Genomic DNA, 21,780 nt, shown 5'->3' with positions numbered 1-21,780 from the left:
CCTTTGGTTTTCCATAGATACAAAGAAAACATTAAGATAATGAGAGATAAACAGCAAATCTCTTGGGCTGGTCCAGCCAGGAATCATTCCCTGTGGTCATTGTGCAGGCATTTGCTAGCATGGCAGGAGGGGATGAGCCTGCCTTGCAAAAAAAAAGGCAAAAACACAGATTTCAGCAGTGTTGTCATTACGGGGACAGCTTTTTTATTCTTAGAAAGGAAAATTAAAGAAAGATGGACACGTGTCTTTTCAGGATAGCCAGTGCAGTTTTGCACTTTCTCTTGTTTCGATCAGAGAGAAACACAGAATGGTTAAGGTTAAAAAAGACCTCTAAGATCATCGAGTCCAACCCCCCACTGCCATCTTCACCACTAAACCATGTCCCCAAGTGCCACTTCTAGACATTTTTGAACATTTCCAGGGATGGTGATTCCACTACTTCCCTTTGCAGCCTGTTCCAATGCCTGACCACCCTTAAGCATCCCCAAGATGAAAACGGTGGCAAGAACTGATGGGTCAAAAGGCACTTTTCATCCAAAGATCACCTGTCCCTTGTTACAGTGCTAAAACAAATTGAAAAAAAAATCCCCTCTGGACACATGGTAATGTTTTGCCTACTGAAAGTTTCTCAGAAATTCGATTTGAACTCATTAAGATGCTGGGAGCATTTAAAGCTGGTTCATTACCTGGATTCCAGCCCCCCAGGGCAGGAGGGGTGCAGCACATCTGAGATGATGGCACGGCTGAGGTGATCACTCCTGCCATCTCTCCCAGCTCTGTGCCCTCGGCAGCCCCAACACCCCAAATCCCCAGCTAAACCCACCCTCTGCTGCAGCATCCCAGCTGCAGAAGACCTTTTACCCCCCTTTCCAAAAGAGAGGAGTTGCAAGGGTGCGTTGGTGGTCCCCAAGGGGCAGCGGCCAGTCGGGGTCAGGGGCCAGGAGCTGCAGTGCCGGCACAGCACAGCGCAGGGAGGCATCTGGGGGGAACACACGGAGTCAGTTCAGTACAGGCCCTCTTTAATAAAAACATGAGTCAGCTGCTGGCGTGGGCAGTGGATTTTCTAAACATCCCCTCATATCCTGAGAAAGGGGGGGAAAAAAAAAGTAAACGGGAGGGGGGGGTTGAGGGGAAAAAAAGAGAAAGAAAATAAAAGAAAAAGAAAACAGGGAAAAAGGCCAGAATTGAAAGCAGACACAGGGAGAGAGCAGCTCCTTCCCTCCGGTTTAAGGAGGCGATAGCAGGGCTGGTCCGGGCTCCTTTTGTTCCCCGTGAGCCGGGCCCTCACCGCTCGCCCCATCGCAGCCCGCAGCAGAGCTCCCCTCTCCTTGCAGCCACTAAGGCTTCTCCTCCTTTTAAATTTTTTTTTTTTTTTTTTCACGCATCACGCTCGTCCGCCGGGCGTTAATCGCAAATTCTGCTCTGCAAAGGGTCCCCACAGAGGGTGGAGGGAGGAAGTCGGAGGAGCTCCTCTCCTCATTGGCGAAACAGCCTCCCCCTTCTCCTCCTCCCGAGGTCTCTTTTATTTATACACGCACACACACACGCGTGCACATCCCTCGGCCCCGGGATTTGCTCCACACTCGGGTCCGAGGAGGCTGGACCCCCTCCCAGCTGGGCTGGGGGTTGCACAGGGCACTGCTGAGATGCACTAGAGGAGCAGAGCAGGGGCTTGGCTGCAGCCCAGCCCTGGCACAGCCTTGCCTCTCCTTTTGATTTTATTTTATTTTTTTTTCCCCTCCTCCCCTCCACTTCATTTCTTTCTCTCCCTCTTTCGCCTTTAAGTGGAAAAGCCTTGCCAGCTGGGGAAGGCTGGGAGGGCAGGGAGAGCCTCAGCAGGCAGCAGATAGAGAGTGCGGAGGAGGAAGAGAGGAAGGAATTTCGGGGCGGCCTTCGCCGGTGGGACGTGCGGCGCAGGCACTCGGCCGGTGGGACCCTGCCCAAGGTAAGCTCTCGTGTCGCCCACCCGGGGGCTGACTCGCCCTCCTGCTCAGCTCTGGCTGTCCGCATGGCAAACATCGTATTGGAGCTGCTACAGTCCCAAGGGACCCTGTCCCTGAGCCAGCCCGGTTGCTCTGGAGCTGGCTTTGCCCCCCTCCAAGAGGTTGGCAGCCCAAAACGCTCCCCCGAGCTCTGGGGAGACGGTGTTTGGTGGAAAGCAGCTGAATTCTGTGGCATCCCATGGGAAAAATCGTTCCACCAGCTCTCACCAGGTCCTGGACCCAGGCAGCTGAGAGAAGCCAACAGGATGCTGCGGTTGTAGGGAAGGAAGGGGGGTCCCCACTGCAGTGGGAGTAGGGCCCAGGTGATCTCTGCTTCTCCCTGGATCAGGGGCTTGCCCTGGCTCTCCAGGCTGGTGGGTGGGAGGGCTGGAGTGTGCATGGGGGAGAGGCTGCCCACCACCCCTGACAGCGAGATGTCCTGTCATCCTTCCGAGGCGTGAGTGTCCCCCATGGCAGAGCAGTGTCGCCCCAGGGTCAGCCTGTCCAAACATGTCCATGGCCATCCCTAAAAGCAGATTGCTCCAGGACCATGTCCTTGGACCTCAGTCTGTGGCTGCGGTGGGGCTCCTGTGCCTGTGCACCATGGAGAGGGACGTCTGCAAGCCCTGCCCAGGGTCTGTGCCTGGGTGTGCTGGGTATTGGAAAGGGCAGAGCTTGGTAAAACCCTACTAGGCGTGGATGGGGGCAACTACTCTGCTATCCCAAAAGCACAGGAGCTGAGGGCCTTGAACAGGACAGAGCTGGCCTGGAGTGAAGCTCTGACAGCCCAGGGACAGGGGTTAGCATGACCTGTGGGGCTAACTGTGCTCACTGTGGTGCCACTGTGGGCTCAGAGTATCCAGCTCCTGCACTCACCTGCCAGTTGGGAGTCATTCAAAGAAGGATTTGTGGTGGAAAGGGATGTTGTGCTCCTCCATCCTGGTCCCAGAGCAAGTGGGGTTTATGATAAAGCCTTGGGTAAACAGCTTAAAGTAGTTGGTCTGGTGCGCAAAGCCTGTGTTGGCAGAGGCTTGGCATTCCCAAATCTTTTCAGAGGGTCTCCCACTGATGACAAGGACTAGCAACGTTGAGACCCAATGCTTCCCAGGGGCCATTGAGGGATGGGTGGGAGGGTCATTTCCCACTCAGCACCCTGCAGGACAAGGTGCCTGTGCCTCCCATGCTCTCTGGAAAAGAGTGAGTTTCATGTGGTCACCATGAGCCAGTGTCAAGGACATGGCTCTGCCTGGCAGAGGACACAGGCCAGGCTGGCTTGGAGGGGGAGCTGCAAGGCAGCTGCCCGGGTTGACAGCCCTTGCCAGGGTCTGACATGAGGCTTGGAGTCACTCCTTGAAGGGATGTCACCCAAGCTTGGGTGTGCTCTGGTTGTGGCAGCCACCAACCCTGGGCAATGTCCCTGAGCCCAGGAAGTATCCCTAAATCAGTCGGTGCATCAGGAGGGATCAGTGTTTTGGACAAGCACCAAGTCACAGCAACCCAATTGCAGCACGCAAAGGGCTTTTCTCTCTGCCTAAAGCCAGCTGTCCCTTCCTCCAGCTCAGGAGCATGGAGGGTCCTCATGGAAGGAGCATGCGAGGGGAAAACAGCCACTCAATTCCCTGCCCCTGGATCACCTCCTGCATCCCTGCACAGGACTGGGAGTGTGGGGTGCCCATGGTCTGAATGGAAAGCACAGTGTGAACACAAGCATGGCCAGCTGCAGTACTGCAGTCAGGGAGAAGTTAGCCGTGGCTTATTGTCCACAGTCCTGGGCGTTTCTTGTGGGCTCCTGCAGGGCTCTGGCCTGGCCTTGGCCCTCTGCAATCCCTACCTTAACCACGTGGGAGGTGGATAAGTACATCCTACACCCTGGGATGGCACCAAGCTGGGTGGGCAGCTGGTGTGCATGGGAGTGTGGGAGGATCCCAAGAGCTCCAGCAGAGTCCAGAACCAGCCAGAGTGGCTGTAGTGGACACACACCAGATTGCAGCATGGTTCCAGGAAACCCAAGCTCTTCCTGAGGGATGTGCTGAAAGGTGCATGGCTGGAGGCAGCTCAGAGAGGCAGGGTGAAGGGAACGGGTCCTGCCCAGCAAGTGACACTGAGTACTTCAGCAGGGATGGACATGGAGTAGAGGGGCTCAGGGACAGCAGTGAGAATGATGAGAAGTCCAGAAGAAGCTGCAAAGGACTGGGAGAGGGGTTGATGGGGCCCGTTGGTCACTGGGTGTTGTGGGAAGCTGACACAGTCTTCATGCACAGGTCATCGCAGAGAGAAAAGAGCTTTTAGGAAAATATCTGCAGGCTTAAAGACAGGAGGCTGAGTTCCTTCAGCCTCACAAGTTTCAAAGGACATGTCAGGCAAAGCTCTGGCTGGGAAGACATGGGTGCAGCAACAGGACAATGACACCATGGTCACTTTCTGCCTCATTTTTGACGGGTCTGTGACAGGATTTCCAAGGCATTCAGAACAACAGTCAGGGAGAGGAGAGCACTGAGACCATCTCCAGGACTGGGGCAAGACAGGATTGTCTCAGTGAACACCAGAGGAAAGCTGAGACTAAGAAATGCTCCCTAGCTGTGGGAGTGATGCGATGCAAGAAGAGACCGTGTTGGCTGGATGTGGCTTTGGCCAAAGGACCAGCTGCTGTCAGAGGCTCCAGGCAGGGACTTCTCTGCCTGGTGCCTAAGGTTCCTTTGGCCTTGGTGTCTGATGGGAAGTGGGATGGGATTGCAATGCTGTCCATAGTGTCAGGCTGCAGCAAAGCATCTTCCTGGGATGGAGTGGCAAAGGGCAGGGAGCAGAGGAGCCGTGTGGTGGCTCAATCCCGTGGGAGCACGGCTGCCAGCGCTGGCAACTGGGGCTGCCTTTGACCCAGAGCTGGAAGGAGCTGGGGACCATGTGGGCTCGGGGTTGGCTGGATGTATCCTATCCCTGCAAGGGAGGATTGGAGCTGAACACTTCGTGGAGTTTGTTTGTTTGTACTTTAACCAAGGGAAAGAAATCCCCTGGAGAGGAGCTGCAGGGGGAGGGTATACACTGGGTATTGTTTCCTGAGGGGCTGGAGCAGCTCCAGGAGGCTCCTTCCGCTCCACCAGGCAAATTGGACATAACGAGGCTTGTTTTAGGGGTGGTTGTTTCCCCTCCTCCTCTCCCCCATTGCCTAATTAGGGTTCCCAAGCTAAGCGCACCTCTGTCCTGTTCTGCTGCCACCGAGATGCCTCCTCCTGGAAGGGCAGCATGTTCCCAGCACCATGGGGAACACGGAGCAAACCCAGTTGTGACAGGGACACATGATGCAGATGAGGGGGTGCTGGGATGGGTCATGTGCTGAGCAAGGGGGTCCCATGGGTCCATTTTCCCCCAGCCTGATAGCAGGAGCTCTACAGTGATGTACTGCCCCTCACACCCTGCCTTTCCAGCATCCCTGGGTGCACGCCAGGCTCTACCATGCCCTGGTCTGTGTGTGTAACCTTCCCTTGCAACCACCAGCCTGCAGAACCAGAGGACCCTGGTGTGCAGAGCCTGTGCAGGGAGCAGGGAGCTCACAAAGCCCCCACAGAAAGGCTGGTGCCAGGACAGCCAGGGTGGTGCAGTGTGTGGTGCTTGTTCTGCACCCATGGATGGACTCATCCTCTGCAGGCCACGTCTGCAGGGGCACCTGCTCATCCATCCAGCAATTCACTAACACCCATCTTCCTTGGGCTCAGTAAGAGCCAGGGTGTGATGGAGCTGGCAGGAAGCTGTGGAGTGCAGGAGCTGGAGCAGGGAACGGTTAGAGAATGCAGGGACATATCAGGGCACTGCACTGATTGTTAAACCCTGGAAATTCACCAGGAAACAGGTGGAGCACCTTCTCTCTGCTGTGGAAGGGAACTGGTTGGCAGGTGCCCATGGGCAGCACAGGGGTGCTGCTCCTGAAGCAGCAGGAGATGGGCAATCCTGCTCCTCAGCCCCATCCTGCCAGGCCCTCTGCCTTCCCTCTTCCGGCCCAACTACCATGCGAAAGAGTCTGTGACTGAAATCTTAATGCTACCAAGACCCAGCAATTGGCACCAATTAAATTGCTACATTCATGTTTGAATTGCTTTAACTGGCGAGACACACTGTCTTATTTATACAAAAAAATATGTTTGCTTGTGGGTTTGTCTGAACTGGTGCCAGCAGAAAATACACCATTTCAAGCCCTGCACTCTGCAAGTTCATTCTCCTCTCCCAAGCTGGAAGTCACCTTGGTTTCAGCCTTTGCCAAGAAATGGTGGCAGAACAGAAACACTGCTTTCCTCGGGGCCGAGCACTGCAGGCACCACGAGAGGGGTCCCCTCCTCTCTCCCCACAGGCAGCTGCCAAGTTTCCTTCTCCAGCCTGGGAGCTGTTTGGGAGAATATGGTCTGATTCAGGAGCAGGACTCGGTGCCCATTTTAAAGCAGCACTCAGGGGGAAGGCAGGGGGTGCTGGCAGCTGTTGCTACCAAGTCCTGCCTCAGCTTCCCCTCTGGAGGTTCTGTCAGGTTTTGGGGTTAGGGGCTGTTTGCAGAGCATGGGTGCAGAGGGGAGCTGATTTCTGCTTTGTGACTGAGAGGAGAAGTTGTAAAGAACCCTGCATGCAGGTTAGCAAGCATGGCTTATGCTGCCTGGCCAGAGCATGCAGGAGGAGGTTATCCATCTCTGCAGTCCTGGTGCTGAGTGCCACCATCCTGGTCTTCCTGCCCCACACATGAGCCTATGCAGGAGGGGGCAGAGTCAGCCCACGGCACCAAGAGCTGCACCAGAAGTTGCATTTTGCTCCCTCTCAGAAATCCAGAAGCAACAGGGCCAAACAAATAGCCCCCCTCTGAAAGCAGCGTCTGCCCTTTGCACCCAGCACTGGCTGGCCCCATCCTTTCCCACCCTGGCCACAGTGCCTGCAGATAGGCAAGAGGTGCCCTGACCACAGGGATGGTGAGTGCCTAATCCCAGCCACGAGAGCCTAAAACCCCAGAACAAAGCAATTAAGCTCGGGTCCCTCAGAGGCAGCTGAGAGGAGCTGATGCATCCACAGAGATTATCTCCTCCTCCGCAGATCTCAGGGAAATGCTCACAAGAGGATCAGGTTGCTCAGCCTTTGCTGGGATGTGGGACTGGTAAGACCACAACACTCTGCCAGCTCCTGAGGCTTTGCAAAACCCCGACATCCTACTGGGACTTAGGATGGTTCTTTTTCTCATCCTGCCTCCCTTGCCCTCCCCTCACAGCTTATTAGTGGTTAATTAGAGCCAGCTGGGACCTTTGGCTCCAGCCCTGGCCCCACCAGAGCAGCCACCCTGGATCAGTGGCGGTGAGCAGGTGATGGAGGTGCTGACGTGCTGTGGATTGTTCTCCTCCCTCTGCAGACATCAGCAGAGTGCTGCCCTGGAATCACCATGGGAAGGCAGACACGGCTTTCTGGCAGCCATGGAACAAGAGTGAGGAAAGCCCTGGGAATGCCAGGACAATAGATAAGAAGCCAAGATGGTGCCTGATCTTGGTTCCATATCCCCTGCTTCCCTCACTCTCTGCTCTGGTGGGGAGAAGGAGCAGGTAAGCAGATGGACTCTGCTCAAGGCAGGCAACCCACATCCAGTCTGACATGCCCAGGAGCTGGGATCCCCAAATACGCCAGTTTGGGGTGGAGGGATAGGAGAACCCTGAGTCACTCAGCCAGCCCCAAGGCTTTGCTACCCGGTTGGAGGGGCCAGTGGGATGCACAGAGAGCTGTGTGGGTCCTGCACTGTAGTTTGGGTGCCCTGCAGCCATGTTCATAATTGACATTGCTCACATGCTTGTGAAACAGTGTGGTGTATTCTCCCAGAAATGTCTTTGCTGTCAGGGGTAATGGAGAAGTTAGGGGACAGTCATGGACAGCCCTGGCTGGGCTGTGTTCGATCATTTAGAGCATCCTGTTGGAAGAGGACACTGGGAAGGGCTGAAATGCTCCCAAAGGGCACATTTGTACCTCCCTAGGGAGGTCACTGCACTACAAGGGGTGAGTCCTGAGTCTGCACAGGGCTGCTCCCCACACCCGGCGTGAGCATCCCCAGACGTGCACAATGCCAGACTTAGGGCTGTGCTCCAAAATGCTGGCCAGCCTCCAGCACCACCCCAGACCAGTCCCAGCACCACCATGGCCCTGGCACACACTTTCTGCCCTAGGGAGACCAAGGTGGGCAGGATTTGACCAGGGCGAGAAGCCGGGGATGCAGCAAGGGACAGCTGGGCATTGCCCAGCATGTGGCAGCCATCCCTCCCGACACCCCCTCCCTCCTTCCCCAGGCCCAGGTGAACCCTGGTCCTCGCCCAGGGTTTTCCCACAGTCTGGGCCAAGCTTGCAGGCTCCGGGGAGCAGCCCCCAGGGTCTGGCCTTTCCTCCGAAAGCGGAAGCCAGGGAGCATGCGCAGCCGAAAGGGCCATGGATACCATCACTCGGGGCTGGGGAATTATTTATAACACTGGCACCTCTCCAAACAGATGTTTCTTTTTATTCTGAACTTGCACTAAATGGGTCACTCATTTCCTCCGTCTCCCATGGGCTTAAAACAGAGGGGGAAAGAGGAGGGGATATGGGTGAGAGTGCAGGGCTCGCCCTGGTCCCACGTCCCTCTGTGCTGGCTCCTCGCAGGGACGTGTTGTGGAGAGCCCAGGGCTGGAGATTTGCTGGATTCTGTGTGGGGACGTTGTGGTCCCCCCTCACTCAGAGAGGGAGGATGGCTGTGGTCAGACAGGGCTGCGTGGGGCTCGCCTGCCCACCCCATTCCTCACATGGCTGACTCCCGGGCAGCTGAATCACACTGCTGGGGCTCAGTGTGGACTTGTCATCCTCCTTGGCAGTCTCCCTCCCCTGCTTCAGGGTCACAGTCCTCTTTTTCAGCTTTCTGTCAGGTGCTGTCAAAGCCTGTGACAGGCTGGCCAGGAGGAGGCTGGGTGTGCCACCTCATGTGCTGACATCTACTGCAGGACCCTCATGACCACACAACCACCTTCTCCAGGTGCCTCTGAGGCTGGGGACCAGAATCTGGGGTCCTGGGCAGGGGCTTTGGTAGGGTCAGATCTGCTCCCTGCCCCAGAGGTCAGTAGGAGAACCATCCCCTCCTGTGGGCACAGTGTCCCTGGGCTCGTCCCTCAGCTCATCCCCAGAGGTGGCATCTGCCCATGCTTTTCCCATCTCCTAGAGAGCTCAGTCCATACCAAGGCTGTGGCTTTAGTCACATCTTCACAGCCAAGGAGCTCTCACAAAACCACTCAGAGGGTTCTGGCATAAGTGACACTGCCTGTGCTTGCAAAACTTCACCTCTCCCAGACTGAAACACCCCCAGATCCAGCACATTGCCAACAGGTACCCAGGGCTCTCAGCATTCCCCGGTCTCACAGTGTCTGGGTAAAGCCTCAGGGCCCCCTTAGACCAGGTGAGGAGGGTTTTGCCCCCAGGTGTTCATCCCGGGGCAGGGATGGTCTGTGGGGCACAGGGACTCCCCAGCCCTGCTGCTCCTCAGTCTGGTTTCGGATTTCCTACCTCTGTGTTTTATCAGCAGCCGTTTATGGGCTTTGGGATGACAGGCTCCCCATGTGTGTGCCCTGCCCAATTCTAGCCTTTTGCTGGGAAAAAGAAAAAGGGCTCTGTGATGATAATCTGGCCTGTGAGTAAACACGGTGTCATGGGAGCTGAGGGACCCCAGAGGAGAGATGTTGTAACTCCGGACAATTCTAGCCAAGGGGAAAAAAAAAAAAAACAACCACTCAGTTTTATTTAGATTAAAGGGTGGGAAAGAAGCAGTTGCAGAGGCCAGAGGGAGGGTGGCAGAGGAAAACAGGACAAGCCAAGAAGTTTCACTGCCGGACAAGCAAGGTTTGGGTTTCAGGGGTCACCAGCCTTTGCTCAGGGAGCCTTTTCCCTTCAAAAGCGGGGGGTGGTGTCCCCCTCCCCCTGCCAGGAAAGCCTTTGCTCCCTGGCTGCGAGCAGTATTGATCATGGGATCCATACGGGGAAATTTTTATTGTATATGGGCACCCATGATCTCACTTAATGACTCAGATGCGCTTAGACAAAGAAGAAATAAAGTATATTTGACTTCCCACTAATTTGCACCAGATGTCCCTTGCCTGCTTGGCAGGGCAGCAGGGCCACTGAGCATTGTGGGAGTGCCTGGAAGCACAGCCCTGCTAGAAAAGGGGCTAGAAATAGAAATCCAGAGAAAGGGAAAGGATTGGCGGCTGTGTGAGAGCTCCTTCCCGATCAGGCGAGGTGCCCTCGCAGGCAGGGCCAGCATCCAGCACCTCTGCCCAACAGCACAGGAGCAGCCATGAGGGCAAGGAGAGCATGGCCAGAGAGAAGAGCAATGTGGGGCAATGGATGCAGGAATTGCCCCTGGAAATACAAAGAGAATTTGCTGAGAGGGGGCTGTTCACCCTGATTTCCAGCAAACAGCACATCCTCTTACTGGTGACTAATGGTCTGTAGGGACCAGAGCTCCTGCCAAGGCAGCTGCCCGGGCAGCTGTGGCTGTTCTCCCCCTCCCCAGCATGCTGAGCCATCCCCTTCCCTGTGCACCAACTCTGCAGGCTGGTTCTCAGCTCCCACAGCTCTGGGGGTGCTTGTGGGACCCCCCCCACACACTGGTTCTGCACAGGGCACTGGTTGTGGAGAGGCAAGAAACATGGTCTAGGCATGCTGGGGAGGAGGGCAGTGGACTGGAAGGACATCCTTGGAGTTCCTAACCCATCCTCTCCCATGGTTTACAACATTTACAGGGCTGGAAATGGCCCTGTCCCACATGATGCGTGCTTGGGGACAGGCAGTGCCATGCAGTGTCCGTGCCAGCAGTGGCTGCCATGTGTGTTCTGTCAGGATGCTGGGAGACACTCAGGGAGCAAGCGCAGAGGGAAGGGGGCTCAGAGGTGTGGCAGGGCACACAGAGCAAAGTCAGAGGAAATTCTTGCCTTGTTACCCAAAAATAGTGAAGACTGAACCCACACAGCATATTTTGGGTATTAGCAAAGGCATCTTAGGCTTACTAGCATTCTTAAAGAAGAGGGAGGTCTGGAGTGGGGGAATGTTAATGAATCAGTAGGGTTTGGTGATGCTGGAGCTGCTTAGCAAGGCATTCTGAGGTGCAAGGAGTGGTAGAGGTGGCTCCCTAAATTAAGGTGGTACCATCCCCAGTAGAGGCTGGATACAGCTTTTCCTCGTATCCAAAACCCTGGGCGTTGCCCTGCTCCTGCTGCAGAAACTCCTGTCCAAGTTCATCAGCCACAGAGGCATCAGTCCCCGGCTGCTCGAACGAGGGAGTGGGAGAGGAGGTGGAGGAGAAAGCTCAGCTGTCATCAGATTTGGGATGCAGGAGAAGTGGGAGTGGGCTGCTCTGGAAAAACTGTGTAGTCATGAGATGGGGAATCATGAGACTTGAATCCTGGTCCTGACGCAGCTGTGGCCCTGGCCGTGCTGTTTGACCTCTGCTCTGGCCCTCTCGCCTGTGTCCTGTCTGTGGGATCACAGGCCGTCAGAGCCCTGTGCTCACTGCTGCGGCTGCTCTGGCATGGTGGGGTGACCCCTTTTATTCCATCCCCCAGAAACCCCCTGCAAGAGCACAAGGCTAGAGATGCTCAAACAGCATTCCAGCGGTGCCTGACCTCAGCCAGCCATGGGACGCTTTCCCTTGCCAGCTGGGAAAGCCAGCAGCCCCAGGGTTGGCTCAGCTCTCCTCATCTCTGCTGCAAACTCCGCTCTCTGCTCGGCCAGGCTGGTGTGATTACAGAGGGGAGATAAGGACAGGCAGTGTCTGTGTCACCAGTCAGGGACAGTTGCCTGTATCTGTGTCTTGTTTGGACTCCAAACCCTCCCAGACCTCTCAGTCCAGCAGTGCCCGGCTCCGGCCTCGCTGGGTGTAGTGCGGGGGCGAGCAGGGACGTGCTGACTGTCAGGGACCAGCCTCCCCCACGGCTCTTGGCCAAGCCCCAGCGTGACCCCCGGGACCTGAGCCCCCCCAGGACCCGAGCCCCTGGGGAGCACAGCCACCCCACAGGCATGGGGGGCTGAATGTGCTGTGGGGCTGTGTCACCCAGCCAGCGCGGCTGCCCTGAGAGCCAGCCGACCTCCTGTCTCCTCTCCCAGCCAAATTCCTCCTTTAGAATAATAAACAGTGCGGCTCAAGAGAAAAGCTCTGCCTGGCCAGGACTGGTTTGCCTTCACATTGCAGAGCTGGAGAGGGGCAGAGGGAAGGTCTGTACCAGTGCTGGAGGGGAGGGAAGGATGGTGAGGGGTATAACATGGGGATGGAGAGCTGGGACAGCACCTTGGTGGCTGTGAGGTGGGAGGCTGCCATGGAGCTGCAGGGCTGAGTGAAGGGTGCTGGACGTGGCATTGCTGCAGGAGCTCCCCAGCCTCCATGACTGTGCCCAGATGGGTGAAGGCGAAGGGTCTCATGGCTTGAAAATACTCAGGTCCTGGCCTCTGGGAAGTATGTAGAAGTCTGAGGGGTCTGTGGCACCCTGCTAACCCATAGGGGTGGGAAGAGACCACCCAAGGCAGCTGAGCATCGTGTAGGTGCTTGTGTTTGGGTCCCTGGTTGGGATAACATCTGTGTGCCTGCTTTTGGATCACTGAGTGGGGTTGCTCCTCCTTGTCTGACACTCTTAATGGCACTTACAGTTCCTGCTAAGAACAAAAGCTGGGATTGAGGAGAGAAACGAGTGTTCTCAAGGCTGGCAGCGAGCTGGGTGCATTTGCATCCCTTGTGAAACGCCTGTGTGCACCCACATGTGCAAGCACACGCGTCCCCGTGACAGCGAGAGAAAGGCTCGTCCCTCTGCCTCCCGCAGGACGGGCAGAGCTCACCCGGCGTCTCTGAGCATGCCTCTTGCTCCGGCCGGAGCAGAAAAACAAGGGAGAGGTCACCACTCTTTGCGAGACGTTGCCACCCTCCCACTCTGCTTGGGAAGCATCTCCAAGAGAAATGCCTTTCTGCAAAACCAGCAGCTTTATTAAAACCAGCTAGGAACACAGCGGAGGCGGCCAGAGGCAGCAGGCGGAGGCTGTGGGGCTCTTGCTGCTCGCTGGAGCAGCACCCCTGCTCGCCCAGCGCCAGCACACACCCGTGCCCGGCTCCCTGATCCGGCAGGGCAGGGGTTTGCCCATCAGTGATCCTGCAGAGATCGCTGCTGGAGTGATCACTCCTGTCTGTGTGGGGACAGGAAGCCAAGATCTCGCCTGCAGCAGGACTGGCAGTGGCAGCCATGGAGCTGGACAGGCAGATAAAAGCTGGGCATGAGCTCGGGAGGATCTTAGCTGCTTACAGGCAGGTATCTGGGGGGTTGGGGTGGTGAATACAACCTGGCTTGGGCATGCAGGCAGGGAGGGGTGAAAGGAGAGGATCCCAGTTGTCCTTACAACTTTGAACATTGAATAATGGATGAATCACACACCTCTGTAAAGGAGAACGGGGAAACGAAAGTAATTGTTCTCATGGCACTGCCTCGGGGGGCAGAGATTAGATTGTCCATCCTCCTCTCTTCTGCAGCTCGGTGCTCTCTGAGGGTGGGTGCAGGGAGGTCACATTCATTTACAGGCTGAATTTCACCTCGGTCTTTTCATCCTACCCACCCCCAGCTCTTGCCCTAAGTGCTCTTATCCCCTCTGGCAAACGCAGAGAGAGAAAGAGTCGTAGAGTTTTTTCAGGAGGAGGGAGAGGGACGCTGCTGAATAAGTTGGAGACCTGGAAGGATTTGTGGTAGATCAAATTTTTGTTGAGCCAAAGCAAGAGAATAATAAAAACATCTGACAAGCGCACGTCATTTAAAAACCATTTCCTCCTTAACATCAAGCAGACCGGGAGGCCGCTCCAGGGCCGAGAGGCAGCCGACAGCTCAGTAAGAGACGGTGCCTGGGGCCGGGTCAGCAATTCCAGATTTCCACTAGCCCTCCTTGAGCCTGGCAAGAGCTCCCCAGAGCACCGCTGGCATCACGGGTGGCTTCTCCTCGGGGTCTGCCCTGGGAGGTGGCCCAGCGGCAGGGCAGGAGCTCAGCCCTGGGTTGCAGCGTGGCTGAGCCGTGAGGTTCAGCTCCATGCAGGAGCATCCCCAAGTTCCCCAGTGAATTCATTTCCCCCAGGCTTTGCCCAGGCACAGAGAAAGCCTTTCCCCTTTCTCTTTCCCTTGTCAGTCTGTTCATTTTGCTTTTCAGAAATACTCATTCCCATCCCTGCAGGCGCCATGGGGAGGGGTACCTGTCACCCCAATACACAGGAGTCAGACCCCTGCTCCTAGGGATCTCTGGCCTCATCTCTTTTGGCTCTTGGTTTGCACCAGGGAAGGCTGAAAAAGCTCTGTGGAAAAGATTTCTTGAGAAATGTTGATTAGAAGGATTTTAAACAACAGCAAAAAAAATCTTAGATGTTCTCTTAAATTTATGTATTTAAAAGTTAAATACAAGCAACTGATTTTTGGTGGAGTTTCTTCAGGCTTGTTGTGGTTTAACCCCAGGCAGCAACCAAGTGCCATGACAAGACTGCTTTTATTTCATTGGAAGGAGCAAACAATGTGGGAGGGTTGGAGTGGGATCTGTTTTCTAGCAAGTTTTATCTCACTGTGACTGAGGGAAGAAAATCTAAGGAAAAAAGGCAACTGGTAAAGCAGAGGGAGGGAGGAAGGTAGGGCTGTGCAGAGCAGGGAGAGGCGTTTCCAGCAGAGATGAGCAAAAGTTGACACAACTGCTGGAGCCTCCAGCAAAATCCCTGTTCACCAGTGGGAGATGCCTTAGAAACTGCTCCTTGTGCAGATCCAGTGTGAGGGGGAGCCACCACCCCCCCCCCAGGAGGGAAAGGCTGAGAACTGGGGAGAGATGGAAGGTTTCTGAGGTGGAGAAGTGAGGCCAGGACTTGGGTGGGGGCTCAGGGACCCCTGCCCAGGACAGCCGAGGGATCCCTCCTCTGCTGAGTGCCGTGCTCATATCACTTTGCTCTTGACAGGATTCAGACACCAAGCCCAGAGCCCACCATGCTGTGCCCCACTCTCAAGACGTGTCTCGGGCTCCTCATCCTCACCGGTGAGTGCTGTGGCTGGGCAGGGGTGTGTGATCCCTGCACTGGGATGCTGCCCTGGGGGGCTCACCTCAGGGTGAAGGGGAGGAAAGGGGCAGTGCCATGGGGAAGCACTGGGGTGCACAGCATGCTCCAGGCACATCTATCCCTCCTAATGCCTCACATCCAGGGGATGATTCAATCCTGTGGCAGGGTGGGTGTAAAGTCCCCACCTGCTTCATGGCGATGCGCAGCACAGTGGGAGAAGGAGACCTTTCCATAGGCAGCACTGCCAGGTGTGCTCAGACCTTCCTTAGCAGACACCCAAGAACCCACATTAGCAGGACACCCCACAGCAGAAAGGATTTGGTCAGATCCCATATATCCAACAACTCCCCACAGCAAGGCAGTAGAGCTCCTGGCTGCACCTGGGCTGTTCACAGCATTGCTGCTGTCCCCAGCTGTCCTGCCCACCTGTGGGGACACCAGGGAGGAGCACATGTCACAGCCCCACTGGGACATCTGGACAAATGGTGGAGCAAGGAAGCTGGGAGAGGTGCGGGGAGCCATTCAGGAAGACCTTGCCTACTCTATTGCTTCCAAAGGATTTCCTGCAAGGTTTTGCTTCCATTCCTTTGTCACTTTCTTGTAAACTGACATTGTTTCAGCCTAGTCTGTGTCCTGTGTGACACTGTCCATGTGGACAGGCAGCCAGAAGAGCAGGGAATTGCCTCCTGTCCTCCCTGAGGGTTCTCCACCTAATATTGCCACAGACATCATGGGCTGCATTGAACACTGCTAAATCCTGTGATGTCTGATTTGCTCTCCAGTGAGGGTTGCAGGAGGTACAGGGAATGAAGGGTGACCCACCAAGGTGTGGGCTGGCAGGACATTTCTGAGGGGAGTGTGGGTTTGTCAGTGGTGATTACACTAGGGAAGGCAATTCCAGGTTTTTTTCAGTGTAAAGTTATTTTTCAGTGTAAGGACTGACACTACAAAGCAAACACACTGCCATGAGGTGGTGCTCCAGTGTGCTTCTCTGTGAATTTTGGAGGAATCCAATCTGGTCTCATGTCACTCCTCTCTCAGGTATGCTGCAGGTAACATTTGGGGACAGCAAGCTGCACATCGAACCCAGAGACACTGAGCTTGTCCTCAGCCTCCACAGCAGCTTCTCCCTCCTGTGCTACGGGGACAGAGAGCTGGTCTGGGAACGTGAGGGGCAGCCCCTTGCTGCCTCGCTGGAGTACAGGGACGGTGTCTTCGTCAGCAATCTCACCCTCAGGAACGTGACAGGCCATCACACTGGGGAGTACACGTGCACCTACAGCCCTGAGCAGGCTCCAGAGCCAGCGGACAGGAAAACCCTGTACATCTACGTTCCAGGTAGGGGACAGCATGTCCTTGCCTGTGGGTTTCCACATGGTTTAGCAACTAGGAGAAAGAGGGCTTTGACTTATTGTTCTGCCTCCAAGCACCTGGCCTTCCCAAATCCCTCTTCCAACAGCAGAAGAGCCCTTATGGTAGGTCTCTCTGGCTGTGGCATTCTCTGGTGTGCCAGCTCATGGAGAGAGAGTGTGGTGTGCTGGGACAAGTGGTGGGGGAGCAGTGGTGCTTGGTAGTGCTGGGTTTCTCTCGCCCTTCCAGGAGAGGTTTGACAAGCACACAACATGCAGCTCTACTTTCCCAAGAGAAGTGTGGGAAGAAGCATCCTGCTAATATGGAGTCAGGGCCCTGTGTTGGAGTATTCCCGGAGGAGCACAGAGCAGCCCTGCTTAAGCTTCAAGCAGCTTTCTCTAACCAATGTTCCCTCTCTCCCACAGATCCCTCCTTGGTTTTCCTCCCCGTAGCCACCTCTGAAGAGCTCTTCATCTTCATGACGGGCTACACAGAGGCTGTCATCCCATGTCGTGTGACCAACCCACAGATGCAGGTCACCCTCTATGAGAAGAAGGTGGAGAACCCCATCCCAGCTATGTATGATCCACAACAGGGATTCAAAGGCTTCTTTGAGGATAAGAGCTATTTCTGCCGGACATTCGTGGATGACCAGGAGGTGGATTCAGACACTTTTTACGTCTACAGGATCCAGGGTGAGCTGACATTATCTCAGCACACCTGTGCACCTGCTGTGGCTGTTTCTTCAGGGCAATGGCAGGGGACAGCAAAGCTCTCCCCCATCTCCTCTGTGATGATCACTTTGGAGGCTGGATTTAGTCCTGTCTCTATTAGAGAGTAGGTTCTGCCTACAAGTCAGCTCCATCCCTCAGGGAAGACAGTTTCCACTGGACCAGTCCACCCAAGATAAATGGACTGGGTGCCCACTTATCCCTTCATAATTCATTCCTTTCGTCCACCTTTCCCACAGTGTCATCTGTGAACGTCTCCATCAGCGCGGTGCAGACCATGGTGCGCCAGGGAGAAAACATCACCGTGATGTGCACCGTGAGCGGCAACGAGCTGGTCAACTTCAACTGGGATTATCCCCGCAAACAGGTGAGTGCTCCACATCCACAGGCTCTGGGCAGCAGCTCCAGCCTTCACCCAGAATTGCCATGGCAATCACTCAGCAATATCCCATGGCAAAAGTTATGGGATGCTGCTGCTGCCACACAGGGAAGCTTGACCGGGATATCCTTGGATTAAGACTGTCTGTCTCAGGGGCCTCTGATTGGTGCATGTTCCCTGGCCCTGTGGCAGCCAAACTGGGGTCCTCTACCACTTTCTCTCCCCTCCCTGTGAGCCCAATGGCAGAACATGTTCATGGCTCCTCAGACCATGTCTCCCGTGCCCATTTTGCAGGCAGGGGAGGCTGTGGAGCCCGTGACTGACTTCCTGCCTGGATCCACTCATGAGATCCGCTCCATCCTCATCATCCAGAATGCAGAGCTGGAGGACGGTGGCACCTATGTCTGCAATGTCTCCGAGGGCTACCATGAGAAAACAGACCTGAAAGACATCACCGTCCAAGTGATCGGTGCGTTGCTCGCCACACACCCAAAGCCAGCAAACAATGTGGGCATCCAGGCAGGATGTCCCAGAGTGACCCCCTCTCCTCTCTCACAGCCTCCAGCTCTCTCCCCTCCTCACTTCTGCTCTAAGTAACCATTACAATGAGCTAAACCTTACCCCATGTCACCCCTGCCACTTCTTGGCTTCAAAACATCCCAAATCTCCCATCATGGCCTTTGTGACTCTTTAACACTCTTGAGGGTATGGGTAAGAGCTCTTCTGCACTGTGCAGTGCCAAGGGGACGTGAAGACAGATTGTCTTTCATCTGCATCTGACCTTCTTTCATGTAGTTTGAGGGAAACTGCCCCATCTCCGTTATCTCCACAAGATAAGAGCCACATGCTGCCCTGTGAGCTCCTCTACTCCAGTGTGGTTTTGCATCCACACTCTCCTCAGACACAAGTCTGAGGTCTCAAGGCATGGATCTGGACCTGCCCCACCACTTCTGGTCATTCAGAGAGTTTTGTTCCAGATCCATATTTATCCAAAGGGCCGGGCACAGGGTTGTTTCCCTCTCTGACTCCCCTCTTCCTCCTGTGCCCTCTCAGAGCGTGGCTTTGTTCACTTCCATACCCACGTGCCCAGCACAGTGTACGCTGAGGTCCACAAGAGCCACACTATCCAGGTGGAGCTGGAGGCTTATCCCCAACCCAGCATTGTGTGGTTGAAGAACAACAAGACATTGACCATGGAGAGCAGCAGTGAGTTCACCATCACCAGCAGGAACCTGTCAGAAACCAGGTATGGGCCCATCATTCCTCACCAGGGTGCAGGGAGGGGGTAATTCACAAAGCAATCTCCAAATTGCTGGCTGGACACGGTGGTTGAATGGTTTTCTGTGAGTGGATTTCGAGCCTCAGGTGGATGGGAGCTGCTGTCTCCAAGCATTATTAGTCCCCAGGTACCTTCCCACAGCCTTCACTCTGTGACTGTCTCCCTCAGGTACCAGACAGCTCTGGTGCTGGTACGGGTGAAGCAGGAAGAAGGAGGATTTTACACCATTCGAGCTTCCAATGAAGATGATGAGCAGGAGCTCTCCTTCCATCTGCAGATAAATGGTGAGGATGGGCATGCAGACACAGGGCTGAGGAGAGCAGGAGCAGCCATAAGGGGTGCCACCATCCTTTGCTGCAGAACCCTCAGAATGAAGCCCTTACTTCTCTGGCTGCAGCTCCAGAGTGGTCTTGCTTAAAGAAAGAGCATTCAAGCAAGAAACACAGGTGAAATATCTCACACTTGGCCTCAGAGCAAGTGGGGACAGGGAAGCAGTACAAACACCATCAGCTTGGCCCAAGGTAGTAGGTACAGAGATTATTGTACAGCTTTCATGTCCAGGACTTTCCCCTGTGCTCTCCAGTCAAGCTACATGGCAGCAGATCTCCTCCATAACCCCCTCAAACCTTAATCTTTTTGCTGTTCCCTTTCAAAAATAAAACACAATTGATGTGATGAGTCCTACCTCATCCCTAGGCTCTGGTAGGGGTACAGTCGAATCACGTTACCCAGAGGAATCGTGTTCCCCTTCCATCCTGCAGTCAGAAAGGAAGATTAATTCCCATCACTGTCTTTTGTTTTCAGTGCCAGCTAAAGTGGTGGATCTCAAGGAGAACAGCAGTGCTAGCAGTGGGGAGCAGACTATAACATGCTCTGCTGAAGGCATGCCCCAGCCTGAGATCAGCTGGTCTACTTGCAGCGACATCAAATGGTGAGTGGAGGGATGGAGGCCATGAGAACAGCTGGACTTTTATTTATTAGAATAATAGGCCATTATTTAACTGTATTCTGCTGGCCCAGACACCTGGGCATCCCATGGTGGTGCGTGGTCCCTTCTGCCTCTCAGGTTCCTTTATCCTCTCTGGACCAGGTGCAGCACCAAGGGACAGCCCACCCGGCTTCTGGGGAACGAGTCGGCCGAGATCGGCGTGCAGACCAACGCCTCGTACCACGCAGAGCGGCAGCTGTACCGCGTCAACAGCACCCTGCAGCTGCACAGGGTGCACGAGCCCCTGCTCCTCAGGTGCACCGTGCAGAACTTCCTGGGCACCAACTCCCAGGACATCACTCTGGTCCCACATGGTGAGGGCTGAGTCAAGTTTTGAGCAAGTGGTGGGGAGATAGACCTTTCTGTGTCTCCAGCCTGGAAACCTGGGTGCTTCTGCCCCAAATGAGGCTTCCTTTGGGTTGAACAGAAAAGATTATTCCAGCTGGAGTGTGGAGCCCTTATGTCCAATAGCCATGGATATGCTCTTCCCACTACTGGCAGGGTCATTTCTCCAGGGAGACCAGAGAAGAGTGCCTGGGCAGGTCCCCAGTGTCTTGTTATTAGCCCCCGGGTCACTAGATGGTGCCATGGACTTGAACATCCACGTGCTGAGGACCCCAAATATGAGGAAGGATGGTCTAAGCCCAGGCCCAGAGCTGCCAGTTCTCCCCCAAGCAAAACAGCCCCTCTTTATCTTTATATACTCCCATGGCCAAACTTCTCCTGAGGCAGCAGACCCTTCAGCAGGCAGTAACAACCCATCACCCCCTCATCCCTGGGGGACTGGCCCTGCAAGTGCTGGGCAAGTCTGCCCGGGAGGAGACTGTCCCTACCCAGAGAACAGCTCAGGGTCAATGTCTGGGGGAGGAGTGGGCAGGGACCCCTTTGCACTGCTCTCACCTCCTTTCCCTGGGTGCTTAGGCCGTGCAGGGGTGGAGGAGTCTGATTGCTGTCTCTGTTATTTTTGTAGCCTTGCCATTCAAGGTGGTCATCATCTCTGTCATCCTGGCCTTGCTGGTCCTCACTGTGATCTCCCTGATCATCCTGATCGTCCTGTGGCAGAAGGTAAAAGAGGAGAGTGTTCCCAGGCCGACACAGTGGTACCCCAGGGTTAGGGTGGCTGGGCCTGATGTGTCCCAGCTGTGTCAGGATCTATGGCCTCCATTAGTTCCTGCATGCCCCTGGCATCTCCGGAGTAGATAGGGAATGAGACAACAGCTGGAGGGACCAAAGGCTCCCTAACAAAGTCCACACACATCCCCCATGCCCCCTCTGACTCCCAGCCTCTCAGATGTCTCTTTTCCCTTTGCTCCTTTTTCCAGAAACCTCGTTATGAAATCCGCTGGAAGGTGATTGAGTCAGTCAGCTCTGATGGGCACGAGTACATCTATGTGGATCCCATGCAGCTCCCGTATGACTCCACCTGGGAGGTGCCCAGGGACAAGCTGGTGTTAGGTAAAGGCTCTGCAGGTCCCACTGATGGATTCCTGAGGTCCTGGCTGTCTGGGGGTGATAAGTTTTGGGTTGAAATCTCCAAAAGAGACCAACCCAGAATAAACAGAGATCCCTGGAGATACAATGTGGTCCTGGAAAAGGGGGATTGTCTGGGGCCGTGGTGGGAGGCCAGCTGCCCCTTTTGGCATTAAGCATTGTGTTATTCCCGGCTATCCCTCCTTGTAGCTGGCAGTTCTGGAAACCAGCCCCAACCCCAAACATCATAGCTCATGGCCATGTCCGTGCCCACCAGGATGACTGCAGCAAGGCTGGTGTGGTTTTAGACAGGCAACTTGTCTTTTCCAGGCTCCTCTCCTCATGTCTCCTCTAGAACATTGCCAACTTTGCCTCTTTGCTGTTTCTTTGCAGGACGCACTCTCGGCTCTGGTGCCTTCGGTCGTGTGGTGGAGGCAACAGCCCATGGCCTGAGCCATTCACAGTCCACCATGAAAGTGGCAGTCAAGATGCTCAAGTGTGAGTTGTCCCCCTTTCCCCACCCTAAAGC

At 55.2% G+C, this 21,780-nt stretch overlaps 1 protein-coding gene across 2 annotated transcripts in view; it reads left to right on the top strand.

Annotated features, from left to right (window-relative positions):
- Positions 1-1,699: 1,699 nt before the first annotated feature.
- The window catches only part of LOC121657809 (platelet-derived growth factor receptor beta-like), a 31,837-nt gene continuing 11,756 nt past the window's right edge, over positions 1,700-21,780 (top strand). The window contains exons 1-13 of one of the 2 annotated variants that reach the window (XM_042013925.1): positions 1,700-1,945; positions 14,956-15,032; positions 16,096-16,392; positions 16,830-17,099; positions 17,375-17,502; positions 17,809-17,983; positions 18,568-18,760; positions 18,962-19,077; positions 19,598-19,724; positions 19,884-20,095; positions 20,752-20,846; positions 21,104-21,236; positions 21,645-21,749. In XM_042013925.1, the coding sequence (XP_041869859.1) occupies positions 14,984-15,032; positions 16,096-16,392; positions 16,830-17,099; positions 17,375-17,502; positions 17,809-17,983; positions 18,568-18,760; positions 18,962-19,077; positions 19,598-19,724; positions 19,884-20,095; positions 20,752-20,846; positions 21,104-21,236; positions 21,645-21,749 (1,900 nt within the window). In that variant the 5' untranslated portion in view covers positions 1,700-1,945; positions 14,956-14,983. Of the gene's footprint in view, positions 1,946-7,518; positions 7,541-14,955; positions 15,033-16,095; positions 16,393-16,829; positions 17,100-17,374; positions 17,503-17,808; positions 17,984-18,567; positions 18,761-18,961; positions 19,078-19,597; positions 19,725-19,883; positions 20,096-20,751; positions 20,847-21,103; positions 21,237-21,644; positions 21,750-21,780 lie in introns of those variants that run through there. The other variant, XM_042013926.1, reaches the window with a different exon arrangement.

This window comes from Corvus kubaryi, unplaced genomic scaffold, assembly GCF_017639235.1.
Source record: "Corvus kubaryi isolate FWS band 111438036 unplaced genomic scaffold, C.kubaryi_AGA036_p1.0 split1-37374, whole genome shotgun sequence".
NCBI lineage: Eukaryota > Metazoa > Chordata > Aves > Passeriformes > Corvidae > Corvus > Corvus kubaryi.
This window is presented reverse-complemented; position numbering and strand designations above follow the sequence as displayed.